Source organism: Bos taurus, chromosome 16 (assembly GCF_002263795.3).
Source record: "Bos taurus isolate L1 Dominette 01449 registration number 42190680 breed Hereford chromosome 16, ARS-UCD2.0, whole genome shotgun sequence".
Taxonomy (NCBI): domain Eukaryota; kingdom Metazoa; phylum Chordata; class Mammalia; order Artiodactyla; family Bovidae; genus Bos; species Bos taurus.
This window is the reverse complement of record NC_037343.1, coordinates 27,062,529-27,083,753: the sequence shown is the minus strand read 5'-3', so window position 1 is coordinate 27,083,753 and position 21,225 is coordinate 27,062,529. Positions and strand designations below refer to the sequence as shown.

The 21,225-nt window shown below is 48.4% G+C and overlaps 1 protein-coding gene across 1 annotated transcript in view; it reads right to left on the bottom strand.

Moving 5' to 3' along the window:
- CAPN2 (calpain 2) overlaps positions 1-3,747 on the bottom strand; it is a 58,323-nt gene extending 54,576 nt beyond the window's left edge. Inside the window, exon 1 of the mRNA NM_001103086.1 lies at positions 3,378-3,747. Within this exon, the coding sequence (NP_001096556.1) occupies positions 3,378-3,614 (237 nt within the window). The 5' untranslated portion in view covers positions 3,615-3,747. The remainder of the gene's footprint in view (positions 1-3,377) is intronic.
- Positions 3,748-21,225: the final 17,478 nt, after the last annotated feature.

The window sequence follows — 21,225 nt, the reverse complement described above, 5'->3', positions numbered from 1 at the left end:
AAGGTTAAATGAGATGACTATGGATGTGTGTCTCGGTAAGCACTATATCAGTTACCGACTATTATAGCTATTGAAGGAGTATCATAATCACTGAACTTGGAGGCAGGAGATGCAGGCTTGAGGCTGAATTCAGCTAGCTGAGTGTAAACAAGTCATTAAGGTCTCAGAGGCCTTAGATCAGAGGTCCCCAACCTTTTTGGCACTAGGGACTGGTTTTGTGGAAGACAAATTTTCCCATGGGGTGGGGAGATGGTTTGGGGATGATTCGAGCATGTTACATTTATTATGCTGCCGCTGATACACCAGGAGACTGAGCTCAGGTGGTAATGTGAACAATGGGGAGCAGCTGTAAACACTGATAAGCTTTGCTTGCTCACCAGCTGCTCTCCTTCTGCTGCATGGCCTGGTTCCTAACAGGCCATAGGCACCGGTCAGGGCAAGGTGGGGACTGGCATGTCTGCCCTCGCTCCAACCTGACTGGTGCCATCCCTGATGGTGACCAGCCCACAGTGACTTTAGCCGTGTCCTCTTCCCGTCTGCGGAGCCCTCTGTGGCTAGTGTTGAGAAACCCCCTCTGAGGAAGGGCAGCCCTTTGGCTCCAGGGCTGGCCCGCTCCCCTCCCTCCTCTTACTCCCTCCTCTCACTTCCTCGGGGCCTCCTTTTCTCTTTAGTTCCTTTCTCTCTGGGGCTTGACATAAGCTTGTGTGCATGCTCAGTTGCTCAGTCATGTCTGACTCTTTGTGACCCTTTGGACTGTAGCGCACCAGGCTTCTCTGTCCATGGGATTCTCCAGGCAAGAATACTGGAGGAGGTTGCCATGCCCCGCACCAGGGGATCTTCCCCATCCAGGGATCGAACCTGCATCTCCAGTGGATCCTGCATTGCGGGTGGATTCTTTACCACTGAGCACCAGGGAAGCCTGGGACTTGGCATATAAAACATTCCAATTGCTCTCGTCTGAAAACACAACCTCTCAAGTCCCAGGTCCCACTCTCCCTGCCACCTTTCCTCCTTTCCTTTCGCAAGAACGCTTCTGGAACTACATGAGCACGCTCCTCATTTCTGGTTCCTTACTTTGGGGTCTACAGCTATCTGGCTCCTACCCACTGCAATTCGGTTGTTGTTGTTCAGTCACTAAGTTGTGTCCAACTCTTTTTGACCCCATGGACTGCAGCATACCAGGCTCCTCTGTCCCCCATTATCTCCCAGAGTTTACTCAAATTCATGTCCATTGAGTTGGTGAGGCTACCTAACCATCTCATTCTACCCCATGGCAATTGCTCTGTTAAAGTCACCAGTGACTTGCTTTTGTCTAGATCCAGTGGATACATTTTTGATTGTCTCACTTGACCTGAACTACAGCCGTGTTTGAGAAGGCAGAGAAGGTGGCTATGAGCTGTGGACTCTAAACACCCCCAGGCGGACAGTCCTGGCTCCAGCCCAAGACACCTGAATAAGCAGATATTTAACCTTCTCAAGCCTCAATTTCTTCAGCTGCTGAATGGGTCTATACCTGTTGCCCTCCCCATTGGTTGTTCAGCTCATACCCCTTTCATGCCCTAACCTGGGGCTCTAAAATGGGCTTAGATTTCCATTTTCCCATCTGGAAATCCTACAGGTATTCCCAACTGTTGGGTGACCTGTCTGTCTAGCCCCTAATGCCTTCAGAGGCAAAAACCAATATGCACTATGCCTAGCATACAGTAGGTGTTCAATATAAGCTTACAGAATGAATGAAAGAATAAGCAAAGAAGTATATAAATTCACTCCACAGACTGTCATGTACTATACAAACGTAAGGCAATTACATTCTCGTTTATCACTTTCACGGTCGTAATTTTTTTGAGGCTTGTTACAATCTTGCATTCATTCATTCATTCCACAAAGAGTCTTTTTGTTCACAAATGTATCCCAAGCATTTAAGACAGTGCCTGACATTTAACAGGCACTCAACAAATACTGTTAAATGAATGAATGAACAAATGAATGCTTACTCTGAATGCACCAGGGATTGACTGGTGAACAATACACACACGGTCCCTGCAGTTCAATAGGAAGGACAAGCAAATGTATGTAATTATGTGAACAAACTGTGAAATGCTGTAAAGGAAATCAGCAGAGTTCATGATAAAGAATGACAAGATGAGAAGCGGGGCTGCAAAGAATGGTCAGGACAAAATCTCTTTGGGGAGGGAACACCTAAGTCCCAAAGAATGAGTGAGCCAGATTCCAGAAAACTGAGAAAGAGCATCTCTGGCCAGTGAGGCAGGAAAGAGCAAGGTGCCCTTGAGAAACTAAAAAGTGCTGGGCTTGGTGAGTCAGTGGAGAGAGGAAACTCTCTCTTTTAGATAAAGAAATGGAGGCACAGAGGTTAAACAGCTCACTCAAGTTAGCAAGAATTGAACTCAAGTGCTCTGGGCCAAGGGTACCTCCTATTGCACTTGCTGCCTGCGGGCTGGGTTTGGGGTAACAGAAGGTGACTAGCCGATGGGGGTCGGGGTAGGGGTTCAGGGGAGGGGAAGCAGGACAGGAAGGCTTATTTTCCTAACAGGAATCTAGAGGCTGGATTTCCCAGGAGGCCTCCTTGAGGTGTGGTGGGAGAAGGTCAGCGAGGTGTCTGTCCCATAGGAGGTGGGGCCAGGAGGGTTCCCAGGGACACAGGATGTACAAACTGATCAGGGAAGCAAACTGCACCCAAGGCCTGCCAGGGCACGGAGGACAGAGATCCAGGGCCGGTGGGAAAAGGGAGCTCAGAGGAGGCCGGGAGATTCCCGGATGAGGAGCAGGAACCGGCTCCTGGCTGCATCTCCCCTATCCTTTTGATAATCACCAGGGTAAATATTACAGGGAGCTGTCTTGCCAGTTCCCATCTGGAAAAATAAACAGGAAACTGAGTGGATAAATCTAACCATCACTTCAAGAGACAATCCCTAGTCACAACGTCCAGGCCATGCGTGGACTTTCTCCCTGAAGCAGAGATAACCGAGTTAGAGACCGACTTTCCCCGTGAAATACCGTAACACCCACGCCCCGGTCTCCCCCCCCCCCCCCCTAACCCCCGGCCTCCCTTCTCCGCCATCCGGAATCCAAGAAGTTTCCTCCAGGTCCCCTTATGTCACCCGCGTTTTTGTGAGTTTTTGCCGGTGGGCCTGCTAGTGGGATCTGTGGGCAGTGTGCACCTCGGCGCGTCCTAAGGGCCCCGTGGGTGGCAAATGGGACGCGGGCGACCCCGCGCCAGCGGAGCCCCGGATCCAGGCCGCGGGGCTCGCTCCCCGCGCTTCCGCGGCTCCCCGCGCGCGGGGCCGGGTTCTCGCCCACTCGCAGGCCCGTCCGCCGCACCTCCGGGCCCCGCATCCCGCCCCGGGCGCTCTCCCTACCGTGGGCCGCTTCCACTCGATGCCCCGGGTCTTGCTGGAGTAAGGTCCCAACTCCTTGAAGCCCAGGGAGGACGGCAGGGCCGGGAAGGAGGGGTCCTGGAACAGCGCCCCGGCCTCCAGGCACTCGTCCCGCAGCGCCGCGTAGTCCTGGTTGAGGTACTTGACCGCCCTCTCGTGCGAGCCCAGCCCCTCGGCCGCCTCCCGGTCCTTCGCCAGCTTGGCCGCGATGCCCGCCATGGTTGGCCCGGTGCCGCCGGACGAGCGAGCGAGGGTCTCGGCTGCGGCTATGAGCAGCGCTCGGCAGGGGCGCGGCCAGGTTCCGGCGCGCGGCAGCGGGACTGTGAGCTGCCGCCGCCGGCGATGATTCACCGGGTCCGGCAGCGCCCTCCGCCCGGCGGGCGTGGCCTGGCCGCTCCCGGCCTGCTCGGCGCCCCTCCCGGGACCCTAGCGGCCTGCACAGCGCCAGCCGGACGGCGGTGGCCCGCGGGGCCGGTGCTGCCACCTGCGGACGGCTCCCGGGATGGCCGAGCCGGCCGGCTGCGAGCATCCCGGGCATCCCGGTGGAAAAGCGGGGACTCAAATCCAGCCTCACTTTAGCCGGTTTCCCACTTGCTGGAGAAGGCTGGCGAAAACCCAAGGCTGGGGCTATCCTGACTCTCCAGGAAACACCCTGTGAGTCAGAAGGGGAGAGAGCTGGAGGAGACGAAATCAGCTCTGTAAGAAGGTGGTTTCTCTGCTATAGACCCCATTTGACAGATGGGAAAACTGAGCAACAGTGAGGTTAGACGACATCACCCGGTGTTGCTCAACTAGTTTGGGGTGGAACAAGGACTCCAAGTTACCAGAGGCATGTTACAATCAGAAGGCTACACACTGCTACTGGTTAGCTGTATGATCACAGATAGCGGGGCCAGATTTGGCAAATAAAAATATATCCACTTGTAATCAGATCAGATCAGATCAGATCAGTCGCTCAGTCGCTCAGTCGTGTCCGACTCTTTGCGCCCATGAATCGCAGCACGCCAGGCCTCCCTGTCCATCACTAACTCCTGGAGTTCACTCAGACTAACGTCCATCAAGTCAGTGATGCCATCCAGCCATCTCATCCTCTGTCGTCCCCTTCTCCTCCTGCCCCCAATCCCTCCCAGCATCAGAGTCTTTTCCAATGAGACAACTCTTCGCATGAGGTGGCCAAAGTACTGGAGTTTCAGCTTTAGCATCATTCCTTCCAAAGAAATCCCAGGGCTGATCTCCTTCAGAATGGACTGGTTGGATCTCCTTGCAGTCCAAGGGACTCTCAAGAGTCTTCTCCAACACCACAGTTCAAAAGCATCAGTTCTTCGGTGCTCAGCCTTCTTCACAGTCCAACTCTCACATCCATACATGACCACAGGAAAAACCATAGCCTTGACTAGACGGACCTTTGTTGGCAAAGTAATGTCTCTGCTTTTGAATATGCTGTCTAGGTTGGTCGTAACTTTCCTTCCAAGGAGTAAGCGTCTTTTAATTTCATGGCTGCAATAGGGAAGAACAAATATGATTCCATATTAGATCTGTTGTGTTGCCTGTGCTTACTCATATTGGTTCTGCATCTTTTGTTAAAAAAAAAAAAAAATGTTGCCTATAGCCTGAAATATATAGGGGAGCCTAGTTTCAGGGCTCTCACCTAAAAGAGTCCATTCATATAGAGATAAAAATTTGGGGAACAGAGAATAACATTTGTTTCATTGAAGATTTATGGGAATGTCTTGACCTGACCTACATGGACAGCTAAGAAAGGAGTCCAACACCAAGAAGTTTGCAACAGCTAACCATGTCCCTCCCTCAGCTTGCCTTTAAAGGTGCTTTGCTCAATCCCTTCAGGGAGTTAAGGGCTTTTTAACAATGAGACACCCCGGTCTCCTTGCATGACCCTGCAATAAACCTTCCTCTGCTCCAAACTGTTTTGATTTATTTGGCTTCACTGGGTGTCAGGCACACGAAATTTCATTCAGTAAAACACCCAGCTAAATTCGAATTTCAGGTAAACACTAATGATTTTTCACTATACGTATGTTCCAAATAGTGAATGGTGGCATACTTACACTAAAAAATTATTTCTTATTTAAGGGACCAAAATTTGCCACCTCAAAATGTCTTATTTGGCATGCGGATTATTTTGAACTGAAAACAATGGAGGCTCAGAAGACTCAGGAAGAAACTGACCTTCCCGATAATGGCCTGAAGAATTTAGATAAAGGACCTGTTTCCAAAACAGAGCAATCAACAGAGATATCTGCAAAGATTATAGGCTCAGTGTGGTGGGGACCTTCGAGGCCTAGAGATCAGATACCTCTCTGTGTCCCATTGTCTGTGTTGTTCAGTCGCTAAGTCCTGTCCAACTCTTTGTGACCCCATGGACTGCAGCACACCAAGCTTCACCATCTCCCAGAGTTTGCTCAAACTCATGTCCATTAAGTCGGTGATGCTATCTAACCATCTCATCCTCTGTCACCCTCTTCTCCTGCCCTTAATCTTTCCCAGCATCAGGGTCTTTTCCAGTGAGTCAGCTCTTTGCATCCAATATTTTGTGGCCAAAATATTGGAGCTTCAGCTTCAGCATCAGCCCTTCCAATGAATATTCAGAATTGATTTCTTTTAGGATTGACTGGCTTAATCTCCTTGTAGTCCAAGGGACTCTCAGGAGTCTTCTCCAACGTCACAGTTTGAAAGCCTCAGTTCTTTGGTGCTCAGCCTTCGTTATGGTTCAACTCTCACATTCATGCATGATTACTGGAAGAAACCATAGCTTTGACTATATAGACCTTTGTTGGCAACATGATGGCCCTGCTTTTTAATATGCTGTCTGGGTTTGTCATAGCTTTCCTTCCAAGGAACAAGCATCTTTTAGTTTCATGGCTGCAGTCACCATCTGTAGTGATTTTGGAGCCCAAGGAAATAAGTATCTCACTGTTTCCATTGTTTCCCCATCTATTTGCTGTGAAGTGATGGGACCAGATGCCATGATCTTGTTTTTCTGAATGTTGAGTTTTAAGTCAGCTTTTTCACTCTCATCTTCCAACCTCATCAAGAGGCCTTTTAGTTCCTCTTAGCTTTCTGCCATTAGAATGGTATCATCTGCATATCTGAGGTTGTTTATATTTCTCCCGGCAATCTTGATTCCAGCTTGTGATTCATCCAGCCCAGTTAGTATATATATGTGATTTTGGTGACAGGAGATGAGTGTAGTCAAGCCCACATTTTGGCAGAAGGTTTCTGTCAGTCACCAGGAGCAGGTGTCTCTGTTAATGACTTTTGTGCTTTCCTAGATATAGGGAATGGCAAACAACTTCAGTATTCTTGCCTTGAAAACCCTGTGAACAATATGAAAAGGCAAAATGATAGGATACTGAAAGAGGAACTCCCCAGGTCGGTAAGTACCCAATATGCTACTGGAGATCAGTGGAGAAATAACTCCAGAAGGAATGAAGGGATGGAGCCAAAGCAAACACAATACCCAGTTGTGGATGTGACTGGTGATAGAAGCAAGGTCTGATGCTGTAAAGAGCAATATTGCATAGGAACCTGGAATGTTAGGTCCATGAATCAAGGCAAATTGGAAGTGGTCAAACAGGAGATGGCAAGAGTGAACATCGACATTCTAGGATCAGCAAACTAAAATGGATTGGAATGGGTGAATTTAACTCAGATGACCATTATATCTACTACTGTGGGCAGGAATCCCTTAGGAGAAATGGAGTAGCCACCATGGTCAACAAAAGAGTCCGAAATGCAGTACTTGGATGCAATCTCAATAATGACAGAATGATCTCTGTTCATTTCCAAGGCAAACCATTCGATATCACAGTAATCCAAGTCTATGTCCCAACCAGTAACGCTGAAGAAGCTGAAGTTGAACAGTTCTATGAAGACCTACAAGACCTTTTAGAACTAACACCCAAAAAAGATGTCCTTTTCATTATAGGGGACTGGAATGCAGAAGTAGGAAGTCAAGAAACACCTGGAGTAACAGGCAAATTTGGCCTTGGAATACAGAATGAAGCAGGGCAAAGACTAATAGAGTTTTGCCAAGAGAACGCACTGGTCACAGCAAACACCCTCTTCCAACAACACAAGAGAAGACTCTACACATGGACATCAGATGGTCAACACCAAAATCAGATTGATTATATTCTTTGCAGCCGAAGATGGAGAAACTCTATACAGTCAGCAAAAACAAGACCTGGAGCTGACTGTGGCTCAGATCATGAACTCCTTATTGCCAAATTCAGACTTTAATTGAAGAAAGTAGGGAAAACTACTAGACCATTCAGGTATGACCTAAATCAAATCCCTTAGGATTATACAGTGGAAGTGAGAAATAGATTTAAGGGACTAGATCTGATAGACAGAGTGCCTGATGAACTATGGACATCGTACAGGTTCGTGCACATTGTACAGGAGACAGGGTTCAAAACCATCCCCGTGGAAAAGAAATGCAAAAAAGCAAAATGGCTGTCTGGGGAGACCTTACAAATAGCTGTGAAAAGAAGAGAAGCGAAAAGCAAAGGAGAAAAGGAAAGATATAAGCATCTGAATGCAGAGTTCCAAAGAATAGCAAGAAGAGATAAGAAAGCCTTCCTCAGCGATCAATGCAAAGAAATAGAGGAAAACAACAGAATGGGAAAGACTAGAGATCTCTTCAAGAAAATTAGAGATACCAAGGGAACATTTCATGCAAAGATGGGCTCGATAAAGGACAGAAATGGTATGAACCTAACAGAAGCAGAAGATATGCACAAGGTCAAATGGCCAACATCCGCTGGATCATCGAAAAAGCAAGAGAGTCCCAGAAAAAGGTCTGTTTCTGCTTTATTGACTATGCCAAAACCTTTGACTGTGTGGGTCACAATAAACTGTGGAAAATTCTGAAAGAGATGGGAATACCAGACCACCTGACCTGCCTCTTGTGAAACTTATATGCAAGTCAGGAAGCAACAGTTAGAACTGAACATGGAACAACAGACTGGTTCCAAATAGGAAAAGGAGTACATCAAGGCTGTATATTGTCACCCTGCTTATTTAACTTCTATGCAGAGTACATCATGAGAAACGCTGGGCTGGAAGAAGCACAAGCTGGAATCAAGATTGCTGGGAGAAATATCAATAACCTCAGATATGCAGATGATACCACCCTATGGCAGAAAGTGAAGAGGAACTAAAACGCCTCTTGACGAAAGTGAAAGTGGAGAGTGAAAAAGTTGACTTAAAGCTCAACATTCAGAAAACTAAGATCATGGCATCTGGTCCCATCACTTCATGGGAAATAGTTGGGGAAACAGTGGAAACAGTGTCAGACTTTATTTTTCTGGGCTCCAAAATCACTGCAGATGGTGACTGCAGCCATGAAATTAAAAGATGCTTACTCCTTGGAAAGAAAGTTATGACCAACCTAGACAGCATATTGAAAAGCAGAGACATTACTTTGCCAACAAAGGTCCGTCTAGTCAAGGCTATGGTTTTTCCAGTGGTCATGTATGGATGTGAGAGTTGGACTATAAAGAAAGCTGAGCGCCGAAGAATTGATGCTTTTGAACTGTGGTGTTGGAGAAGACTCTTGAGAGTCCCTTGGACTGCAAGGAGATCCAACCAGTCCATCCTAAAGGAGATCAGTCCTGGGTGTTCATTGGAAGGACTGATGCTAAAGCTGAAACTCTAATACTTTGGCCACCTGATGCAAAGAACTGACTCATTGGAAAATCCCCTGATGCTGGGAGGGATTGAGGGCAGGAGGAGAAGGGGACGACAGAGGATGAGATGGCTGGATGGCATCTCCGACTCGATGGACATGAGTTTGGGTAAACTCCAGGAGTTGGTGATGGACAGGGAGGCCTGGCGTGCTGTAATTCATGGGGTCGCAAAGAGTCGGACATGACTGAGCGACTGAACTGACTGAGATGTGAGAAGATGCATGAAATTTGGCTCATAAAACCTTCTGAAAATATCTAACTATCTCAAGGCCTGTTCTGCCAGTTTTCCCCAGAGCAGTGAGTGCCTCATTTCTGATCCCTACCCTGAACTTCTTTCAGAGTGTGTTGAAGGTCAGCGACTGCAGTGGCTAGTGGAAACCAGATGGCAAGTGACAATTTTTAGTCAGCATCCAAAATGTCAGTAATCCCTGAGGCTGAGAAAGTCTGGTTTTGAGCACCTTTACCCAGGTTATCTGATTCCAGCTTTTCATTGTTTTTAAGTCATTTTACAACCTCAAATTGTAGACAGCTGTAGCAGTGCAAAATAATTTTTCTCTACATGCAGATTAATTCTGTCCAGTGGGGGGATCTCTCTATCCATCTTAGAGAAGCCTGTTGAGTCCATTTGCACATTCATTTTTAATATTCTTTATTCTTCACTTCATATAAACATGTGGTTCTTTGACTTTTTTATTTGAATCAGTTATTGTATCACTTAGTCGCTTCTTATTTTAGGTCTTCCCTGTAGCTCAGATGGTAAAGAATCATCTGCCTGCAATGCAGAAGACCCAGGTTGGAGTCCCGGGTCCAGTAGATCCCCTGAAGAAGGGAAAGACAACCCACTCCAGTATTCTTGCCTGGAGAATCCCATGGACAGAGGAGCCTGGTGGGTTACAGTCCAAGGGGTTACAAAAAGCTGGATACAACTGAGCAACTAATACTACACTGCCACTAGTTGCTTCATTTAATTAAGTTAAATAAAAAATTTAAAATGTGTCCATTAAAATGGGTACATCTATGAGTTATGATTTTGCCATTTAAAAAAATTATCTTTTAGTTCAAGGAAAGGAGACCAGATAAAGTGGCATTTTAGTCAATCTTGAAGGATAGTTTGAGATTTAAACATTCAGAATTTTTTAGTGAAGCAATGATCTTTAGGGATAGACTTAAAAGTCTTTGGAATTAAAAAAATGTTCCTGGTGCCCTGTGGAATTGAAACTGGTTTCGGGGGCTTCAAGAAGCTCTGATCCTTTAAGTCTCAGTGCAGAAAGAATTCAGCAAGAGGTAAAGTGATAGATAAGAAGTGATTTATTAGAATAGGAACCTTGTGAGGCTTACAAGCGGGGGAGGAGGACAAGAGGGTGCTGTGCATTGAGCACTTAGTGGGCTACAGTTTTATAATCAAAGGAAAAGCAGGGAGGAGGGAAAAACCACCTTCTTCCTAATTTTTGAGTAGATGTCATGTTTCCACCATCAGTTCCTCCTCCAGGTTGGGCAGGGGAGTTTTCTTGCCCCTATGTGGCCAAACCAAGACTGTCATGGCACTATGAAAAGATTATTTCAGGTCTCAGTACACTCAGGCCTTTCACTTTGAAGAGTCGCCTTTCTGTAAGTTATTATTATATTTTTTATGTGTGCAGAGAGCGTGTCCTAGGGGTCATTAACTTATTGAGCTCACTGGTCATGTGTGGGTCTCCTGCCACCGCTGTTTTATTGTTTTGGGGGTATGTCTGATGCTTCTGTTGCATGGTTTTGTTACTAAGCAAGCCTGCTTGATTTTGTGGTTAAGCAAACCTGGCTTTCTTGAGTGATCATAAACTTACTGTGGTCTCCCAAAGCCTCCTAAAGTTGCTTCTCTATCTAGTGATATAATCTCATAATGGGATTTCAGAGCTATTTGATTATCCTACTCTGTCCCTATCAGAGTTAGATGAAGCCTAATCACTTTGCCAGGGTCTGTGCCTAAGCATCCTTTCATAGTCTTCAGTATATTTTACTGCTCTGTGCAGTGTAGACGTTGATAGTAATGCAAATAATTCTTGTCTGTGTATATGCAAATGAATTTCTTGGGATAGAAGTGCAATCAACCATCTTTCCTCCCTCAGTTTTGCGTATATTAACAAATTCCATTTAGTATTCCTAATTGTTCTTTCAGATTCTCCTTTGAACTAATTTTTCAAGAACATATACTGGTTCCCTCATTTGTTCATGAGTTAAATCAAAACTAAATAAATAAAATGGGTAAGAAATAGTCAAAGAAAACAGAGGCATTTTTCCTTGGATGGGCATGTGCGCATGCGCCGTCCTGTCTGACTCTTTGCGACTGCATGGACTGTAGCCAGCCAGGTTCCTCTCTTCTTGGGCTTTCCCAGGCAGGAATACTGGAGTGGGTTGCCATTTCCTTCTCCAGAGAATCTTCCCAACCCAGGGTTTCAACCCGTGTCTGTTGAGCTGCACTGGCACGTGGGTTCTTTACCAGCTGAGCCACTGGGGAAGCAAGAGAAGGATATTGGGCAGGTAACACTAACTTCAAGTGTTTGCAGGATTGTCCTGGAGAAGAGGCAGCGTATTCATTCTGTGTTGCTTCAGAGGGAGAAAAGGAACTAGTGGCAGATTTAAAGGGGCACGGATTTTAATTCACCATGAAAACTAATTAAATAGTGGCTGGAGCTGTGCCATGTGCAATGGGCCACCTTGTGATGCTGGGAGTCCAGCACCACTGGTTGTGTTCAAGGGGTCAGGAGTTCCCCAGCTTGGTGAGTATCAGAATCACTTGGGTAGTGTGTTAAAAATACAGATTCTGGGCTGGGCAGCCAAGGCTCTGTAGGTCAGAAAGTGTTTGGTCTTTAATGATTGAGGGCCAGCCAGTTTGGGGTCCCTCTGCCAAAGGGGGCTCAGCGATGGGGGGTGGTGACCTCTGGGGTCCTTTCATAGCCAAAGATTCCATGACCAGAAGGTTTGCTGACAGGCGGTATGAGCCAATGCTGTCGCTACTTTCCCATCATCAGGGTGCCAGCTTCTTCTTTAAAGTCAGCACTGATGTTGATCTTGAGGGCCACACATCTGTTTTATAAGGGGTGGGGGGTTGCATTCGAAGGAACTACTTCTCTGCCCCTCAGAATCTTTTGGGGACTGCCTGTTGCTCCCCACTTTCTAAATTTCCTGGAGAGGAGGAAGAGCCATAGGATATGTGAATTGCATTGGCTGCACGAGTATATTTTCATATTTGAGGACTGAGCCCTTTGCACCAAATGCTTCAGGAGTGGACTTCCCAGGCACGCCTGATTTTGTGGAATCAGCCTGCACTTGGTTTGGTTTGGTTTTGTATTCACCGACTTTACTCCTCCTCCTTTATCTATTCTTGTCCTTGACCAGCTGTTCAGGAGTCCATTTCTTACCCTCTGCTTGACCAAACTTTATCAGGTTTCTCTCTTGCTTCCAAGCCCAAGCCAACACAGAAAAAAATGGACCGGGCCCCCCTTATCAGCTTCTCCCGAGAATCTGCTGACTCCAGCATGACCCTTTCCTATCCGACCCCGTTCGTTTCCCCTTGTTTGTCTGGCTTCCCCTCCAAACATTCTGCTTATCTCTGTTGCCCCTCCTTTACTCTATTAAACACACACACACACAAAGTCCTTTTTTGTTTGATTTTGAGACTGTTGCAGCTTTCTGCGACCAGGGAGTTCCCCTGATTGCAACAGCCTTTCTTTCTGATTAGTCTTCCCCGTCTAAGTCTGAATGTGTTTCATACACTACCAGCACTGGGCTTTGCTTTCTGTATGCTTGGGTGAAATGGGGGACACAGGCATTCATTTCTAGCTCACGGGTTTCTGATGCAAGAGTTTCATGAAACCATGCCAGTGGAGAAGAGAGGGAAGAGACAGCTCTTCATGGAAATTGTTAATTTCCTGCACTATTGAATTTCCATTGGGGCACTGAGCTCTGGGCTCTTGAGAGAAAGCTCGTGCACCCCTCCAGCAGCCAAGTGGGCAGACTGCTTCTCCAGCCGACTGCTGGAGGACAGCTGGTTCCAGGAAGGCACCTTCTCCCGGTCAAGTGGCTGAGGTCCCCCAGGCCTTTTAGTGACAAAGGCAAACCAGCCCTAACAGAAGTTCCCTGCAGCCCTTGGCAGAGGAGCCTCCTTGTCACCCTGGACTGCCTCCCTCTGGGCTGGTGCAATGCCCAATTTTCTCTGCAGCCCTGGCAACTGATTGGCCAGCCTTTAGGGCCTCTGCACACAGGACTCTCACAAAGGAACTCACATTTACTTGTAATTACACACGGTGATGATCACGCCCACCATTGGAAGAGATCCAGTTTTTAAAACCTGAATAACCACTGCCCTGTACTTCTCAGAGCCTCTCACATAATGCTATCTCGCTGGATCTGGAAAAACCTCATCTCTCTCTGACCACACAATCCCTTCCTCAGGGCTCATCAGCACAGACATACATACACCCCACCAGCCTCACCGATCCAGTGAGTCACCAGTCCTGAGAGCAGGGGTGAGTCAGTGCTGCTGGGATTACCCAAAGCTGCCTAGGGGTGAAGCACAAGTCTGTGCATCAGCAGGAGTGTGTGTGACAGAGAGAGAGAGGGAATGTGTGTGTGTGTCAGAGGGCCACAGCAAAGGAATTTCTTTTAGTAGGTTTTCTTTTCTTGATCAATATATTTTTAATTGAAGTATAATTGATTTACAATGTTGTGTTAATTTCTACTGTACAGCAAAGTGATTCAGTTAAATCTATATATACGTTCTTTTTAAAATATTCTTTCCCATTATGGTTTATCATAGGATACTGAGTACAGTTCTCTGTGCTATGTGGCATGTGCTCAGTCACTCAGTGCAACTCCATGGACTGTAGCCCACCAGGCTCCTCTGTCCATGGGATTCCCCAGGCAAGAATACAGGAGTGGGTTGCCATTTCCTCTTCCAGGGGATCTCCCTGATCCAGGGGTTGAACCTGCGTCTCTTGCACTGGCAGACGGATTCTTTACCACTGAGTCACCTGGGAAGCCCTGTCCTATATAGTAGGACATCCTTTCCTAGATTTTTTTCCTGTAGATTATTTTCTGCAAGTGAAAAGAAGAGAAAATAAAGCACCTAGGTCATACCAGCCCCACAGCACGGCTGCTTGAGAGGTGACAGGGGCACAGTATGAAGGTCCTGGGGACACTCTTCCAAGCCAACTTCTTAACTGACCCCTCTATGTGCCAGGCTGATCTCCGCTCATTATACACGTTTGCACATTTAAATCTTTAATTGGTCAGGGAGATCTTATTTCCTCATTTGACAGACGAGGAAACTGAGGCCCAGGAGAGTGACAGCTATTATGTAATAGAGCCTTAGTCCTGTCCAGTCTCTTTTCCTGGCTTAGGAGGGCAAGGGGCCGCCTCTCCCTTAGGACTCAGGCTGAGGCAAAGTGAGTTCTGTCTTCTCCTCAACTTTCAGGTCCGTGATCAGAATCTAGCGGAGAACAGGGCGAATACGAATTCTGCAGTGTTAACAACATATGGTTTTGTTTTAGAGATTTCTCCTCGCTGGAGCTGCCGCAGACCTTATTCTTTCCTCATGCTTGTCCCATGAGGGTTGGAAGGGCCTGCTGGATTCCATCGAGCGGAGGGGGTGTCCTGTGTGTTTCCAAGGACTGGGCTGGGCCGTGCCTGGCAAAGCAAGCTTCCAAAAGCCCAGTTTCCTGGGCCCTTTGATGATTTTATCAGTCGGCTGGAACTCCGAGGTTCCAAGGTATTTTAACCGACTCTTGCCAAGAGGCCAGGGAGGCAGGGCTGCTGGTACCTACCACACACCATCTCTGGGAGCAGCTTCCATAGAAGGGGTCCCCTGGTGATAGCTTTGCTGATGATGTTATATCTTGTATTTGTGGGGTCCTTTGGAGTTGTCAAAACACTAACCATCAATTCTCTCATAGCTTCAAATGGGGAAAACTACCTACGTCACAAAGTTCACAGAGTTGTTTGTAAGCGTCGAATCGCAGTGTGTGTGAAATTGCTGGCACTGGACTACCTCGGCCGATTCACCAGCAGCCGCGCACCCTTGTCTTCAAGCCCGGGGTGTCCTTGACACTCTGGGAGCGATTCCTCTATTTTCACGCCGCCCGTAGCAGGGAAGGACCGCAGGGCGGGTGTTCTCTCCTCTGCTGGAAGCAATAAGCTCCAGTGTCTGCACCACAGGTGCTGGGAGGGGGGCTGGCCCCAACCATAACTTCCATCAGCAGAACCTCTAAGCCCCCCACATTAATACGTTTCTGAGCTGGAACAGGGGACTTATTAGGCAAAAAAGCCTCAAGACAAGGCCCCAGCGCACCCCACTATACCTACCACCCCCATCTCCAGCCCTAAGTTCTTTTATGTAGAAATTCTAGAACTGCCCCACGTATGCTCCAGCTCAGACGATGAGAAGTGTGTACTCGGCCCCCTCTGCCCTCCTTGTCTGCAGGCTTGGTGGCTGCCGTGTGGTTGTCCCCACCACGCCCACATGAGCTGTGACAGAAACCAGCTTCCCCAGTAATGTGTGGGGCTGTTCAGAGCAATGAGTAAACATCACCCATGCTCATTTGTTTACACTGGGATGTGGGTAACTGCATCTTGAGAAGCCTGGCTCTGTCTGGTCTCTTGGATTCATTACTTCTCCCAATTCCATTCCTGTTTTTTTCAGCCAATTAGTTAACAGGCTTGTTATTGGAGAATGAACTTGAAAATGTTTCATAACCAGTGTCTCCAGATACCCACCCTTTGGAAGGGAAGCTGGTGGCCGCACTGATCTAGCTTCTGCTGGGTTAGGTGGTAATCCTACAGTGCGTGGACTGGGTCGACATGGGGCTGGGGTGGGTCTGGGGACTGCAGACTGGGCTAGAACAGTGAGCGGACATGGATGGGGCTGGGGCAGCCAGTCGCCAATCCTGCTCATTGGACAGGATACAAGGACAAGGACATAGCCCTCTCTCCTAATCCCTCTGTGTTAGTCGCTTGGTCATGACCAAATCTTTGCAACCCCATGGACTGTAGCCCATCAGGCTCCTCTGTCCATGGGATTCTCCAGGCAAGAATACTGGAGTGGGTTGCCATGCCCTCTCCAGGGGATCTTCCCAACCCAGAAATCAAACCTGGGTCTCCGGCACTGCAGGCAGACTCTTTACCATCTGAGCCACCAGGGAAGCCCCATGCGCCTCCACATTCCCCACACTCTGTTACAGATGCTACTTGGCAGTTTTCGGTATTTTTTTCTCCTCTGTGCGATATCGCATTCCACCTGGGCTCAGGCACCACTCTCTTGCTGTTACTTTTTACCTTCTTTCTCCTTTAGGCACAGGGCTCGACCTAGTGACATCTTGTTTTTGCTGTCATCCAATTTATTCCTGGGACCTAGATTTAGGAACTTTTCCATTTCCCCACTCCCTTTGGCCGCCCATCAAGGCAACGTCTCAAAATGATCATGACTCAGTGTCAACACCAGGAACTTGAGTGTGGATCTGAGGCAAGTGTCTTAATCTTCCTAAGCCTCAGTTTTTCCGTCTATAAAATAGGGATGATTACATCGGTATTAATAAAGTACGGTGTGCAAACAAAGGAGACATAAATATCTCTTGGGTTGTTGAGAAAAATCAAGTGAGGACTTGGGACTTCCCTTCTGTACAACGAAGCCCTGGAAGCACTCTAATTACAGAAGTGTTTCACCTTTTGAGAGCCCTGAGACAGAATCCCAGGGTCGGATGGAACTGTAGAGGCCTTCTCCTTCAGTGTTCGCCAAACTTTACTTACAGAGCGTAAGTTCCATGAGATGTCAATGGATGTTCTGTGGTGTTGTGGGTGTGAGTATGTGTATGTTAGCTTTTAGAGATCAAATAAATTTGGGACACATTTCAGATTATGTTCCCCTCTTGAAAATCATAATGTATATTCTTACGTTAAAGACTTTGGCAAGTCCCATAGCGAAGAATTCTGTTTTGCCTAGTTTGTCAATTTGGGTCCTCCAGGAAGCAAATGCCAGCGTGAAATCAGACGTGCAAGACATTGATTGGGGGTGATACCATGAAAGAGAAGTGTGCAGGGGGCAGAGGACGTCGGGGAGCCTTCTGACCACAGTACAAGCCTGACACCTGTGGAAAGAGAGAAAGAGAAGGAAAGATGACAGGGTTGGGGGGCCAGCAGTGCCACCCAAGAAAGTCCCAGCCAACCCACGAGGGACACCTGAGCAAAGTCGGCCTGTTAGAGGTGGACAGAAATGGCCAGCTCGGCGCCTCTGCTTTATTGTCGGGGGCTGGAGCAGCCTAGCGAGAGCTGGTCTTCATCTTGAATACCCTGCACATTTTTTTTTCTTTTATTCCTCAAAGTAACCCTTGGAGATGGGTCTTGTCGTTTTCCCCACATTTACAGATGAGGAAACCGAGGCACCAGGAGTTGCAGTGACTTCCCTGGGGTCATCTAGCCAGTGAGTAGGGGAGTCCAGGGCCATGTGATTTGCAGAACCAATGGGGTGAAAAATGAACTTTCTAAACCTTATTCACCAGTATGTCCCAGACTGCAATGGCCACAGTCACTGATGGCTTCCATATTCTCAATCAAAGATCTTAGTTCTGGGGCTTCCCTGGTGGTCCAGTGGTTAAGACTCCTATTTCCACTAAATGGGACATGGGTTCGATACCTGGTCGGGGAACTAGATCCCACATGTGGCATTGCTGCTGCTGCTGCTAAGTCGCTTCAGTCGTGTTCGACTCTGTGCGACCCTATAGATGGCAGCCCACCAGGCTCCCCCGTCCCTGGGATTCTCCAGGCAAGAACACTGGAGTGGGTTGCCATTTCCTTCTCCAATGCATGAAAGTGAAAAGTGAAAGTGAAGTCACTCAGTCGTGTCTGACTCCCAGCGACCCCATGGACTGCAGCCCACCAGGCCCCTCCGTCCATGGGATTTTCCAGGCAAGAGTACTGGAGTGGGTTGCCATTGCCTTCACTGCACATGCGGCATAGCACGGTCAAAATAAATAAAATTTAAAAAGACATCTACATTTCCTAATGGCTCAAATTTTTTTTTTTTTTAAAGAAGATCTTGGTTTCTCCAAGGCTATAGATGATATTCTGAGCCACACCCTTTGAGCTGTTTGGCAGGTTGGAAGGCTTCTCTGTTTTTGCCTCGTCCTGTGCAGCCCTTTCCCTCCTCAAAACCTTTCTCCTGCTCTGTTTCCATGGACACTCCCTCCCCTGGCTTGCCTCCCAGGTCTCAGCCTGTTCTTCCTCAACCACCTTCACCAGCTCCCCTTCCTCTGCCTGTGCCCTTTATGTACAAGTGATTCAGCTTTTCCTGTTTCAGAATCTGCCTGGTCCATCTTCCACTCTTGTTTTCAACTTCCAGCCATGGGGGCCACGTGCACATGCAGCCAGCTCTGGGAGTAGAACTAAGGTATTTGCACTGCCTGACGCTTCCTCCTTGGAGAGGTTGTTTGTCTTCTTTAATACACACACACACACCATGCACACACACAAGCGCATACTTGCACGGCTTTTCTACAGAGATATTTAACTTTCAGAGTGTTAATTTGGGCTTCCAGGCACAGTGAATCTTAACGGTGCCCAAGTCATTCTCCAGACAATTTATAACCTACATTTCCGTATGATTTAAAGCTTGGGAAAAGCTTCCTGAGCACTAGTCCCTCCTGGGGATGAGCCAGTCAGTTATGGAGCCTGTGACCGGCTGTCCCTGCCTGAGTGTTGGGCACCCAGGTTCTTCCTTGGCCCAGAAAGAGGCCTTGCCCAGCAGCTCCCAAGAGAGCCCCTGCCTGGGGCCAAATAAGGGAATATTACCAGAGGAGCCTCCCAGCTGAGTCCGGGTCTGAGTCATGTCCTAGCGATGTAGCCGCACAGGGTCTGACTCAGAGAGTGGAGGTTCTTCAGCATCTAATGGCAAGGATGAGACTCACCAAGGCCACCGGCTTGGAGGTGGAGAAGAGGGCAGGACCGTCTCCTCCCATCTCATCACCAGATGAGAGGCCGAGGCTAGAGAAGGGCTGTGGCAGCCGTAGGGGAGGGCTGGAGCTGGCACGGAGGCCCTGCTTCTCAGAGTGGGGTCTGGTCCTGCTACCCGCCTCCACCCCCACTCAGGCTGTGCCCAGACTCCCCTTGGAACCTGCAGTGGGGCCCAGTCACCCCCGCTCTGACCCAGTTTATGCCGGAGAGGCCTCAGCTTCCTGACTCATACTCAGAAGGGAGTGGCCTGGAGGAATTCTTTTCTAGAGACTGATCAGAAATGCAAGCCATGTCAAGACATAAGTGCTCTCTCATGTATATTCTATGTTGTGGACTTGAATATAAATCAGAACCCACGATAATGAATAATTAGAGCTGTTACCTTAGCACTTTTTGTGTGACTTGTTACAGCGTTTATAACTGGGTGTGACAAATATTTATGGGTCTGACCCCCGCCTGGCCTGTAAGTCCCTGAAATGGAGGACTGGGTCTTTCTCATTCACTTTGTGACCTTGGCACGGTGCCTGGCGCCTGATGGGTCCCTGGTAGAGGTCTGTTGACTGAAGGACCATAGACACAAAGCTTCCCCAAGGCAAAGCTTGCTGTTTTCTTCAATGTCTGTGTTGCCTGTATGCGCTTCCCTGTTGGCTCAGCGGTAAGGAATCCTCCTGCAACGAAGAAGTTGCAGGAGATACAGGTTTGATCTGTAGGTTGGGAAGATCCCCTGGAGGAGGGCATGGCAACCCACTCCAATATTCTTGCCTGGAGAATCCCATGGACAGAGGAGCCTGGTGGACAACAGTCCATGGGGTTGCGAAGAATCGGACACTACTGAAGCAACTTAGCATGCACGCATGTCACTTATATAGGGTAGAAGGAGATGCTACTTAGGGCCTTGTGTCCTGCTAAAGGGATCCCTGAATTCAGAGTTTTTTCTCTGAACTGAGTTTCAGTCAGTTCAGTTGCTCAGTTGTGTCCTACTCTTTGCGACCCCATGGACTGCAGCAGGCCAGGCATCCCTGTGCATCACCAACTCCTGGAGCTTGCTTAAACTCATTTCCATCAAGTTGGTGATGCCATCTAACCATCTTATCTTCTGTCGTCCCCTACTCCTCCTGCCTTCAATCTTTCCCAGCATCAGGTCTTTTCTAATGAGTCAGTGCTTTGCATCAGGTGGTCAAAGTATTGGAGCTTCAGCTTTAGCATCAGTCCTTCCAATGAATATTCAGGACTGATTTCCTTTAAGATGGACTGGTTTGATTCTCAGAGTTTTTAGGAGCCCAGATTTAACATCCATGATGATTATTTCTCATGTCCCTGTTTTTCGTGGGGGTGGGGTGCACCATCCCTCTTTAGAGGAGAACCAGAAGGTTTCTTCCCCAGGGCGGGGCCTGTGACGTCTCCTCTAGGAGAAAGGTGAGAATGTTCTTGATCAATTACCTTCAAGTGTCTCCTACTGCCTCCCTCCTCCTCCCATGCTCTGTGGCTGGACTGGTCCAGAGTTACATCCTTCCTTCAGGTATGGATGCTAATGCTGGTATGTGTGTGTGGCGGAAGAGCCTTTAGAGAGTCTGCTTGGGACCAGACTGGCCATCACACAGCCCAGTCTCTCTACCCCATTTCCACCCACTGGGGGCATGTAGGGCCAGTTACAAACCAGAGACCCAGGGCACTCTCTCTTGATCTCTTGCAGGGGCGGGGGGTGGGGGGTGGGGTGGTGGTGGGTAGGGTGGAGGGGAGTGGGAGTGTGGAGGCGGGCAGAGGGCCCAGAGGTGAGCCTGGGGGGTGGGGAGGGGCTGGCTCTTCTGCAGGCCCTCAAAGGAATGGAAAGTGAAGTCTCTCAGTCGTGTCTGATTCTTTTCGACCACATGGACTGTAGCCTACCAGGCGCCTCCATCCATGGGATTTCCCAGGCAAGAATACTGGAGTGGGTTGCCATTTTCTTCTCCAGGGGATCTTTCTGATCCAGGGATTCAAACTCTGGTCTCCCGCATTGCGGGTAGACGTTTTCCAGCTGAGCCACCAGGGACGCTGGTCCTCGAGGGAGTCATAAAAGGATTAAGGAGATGAGTGTGAAGGTCAGGCTGGGTCGGGGAGGGATCAGGGTCAGGGTGGAGGGGGCCCCTGAGCCCCATGGCAGG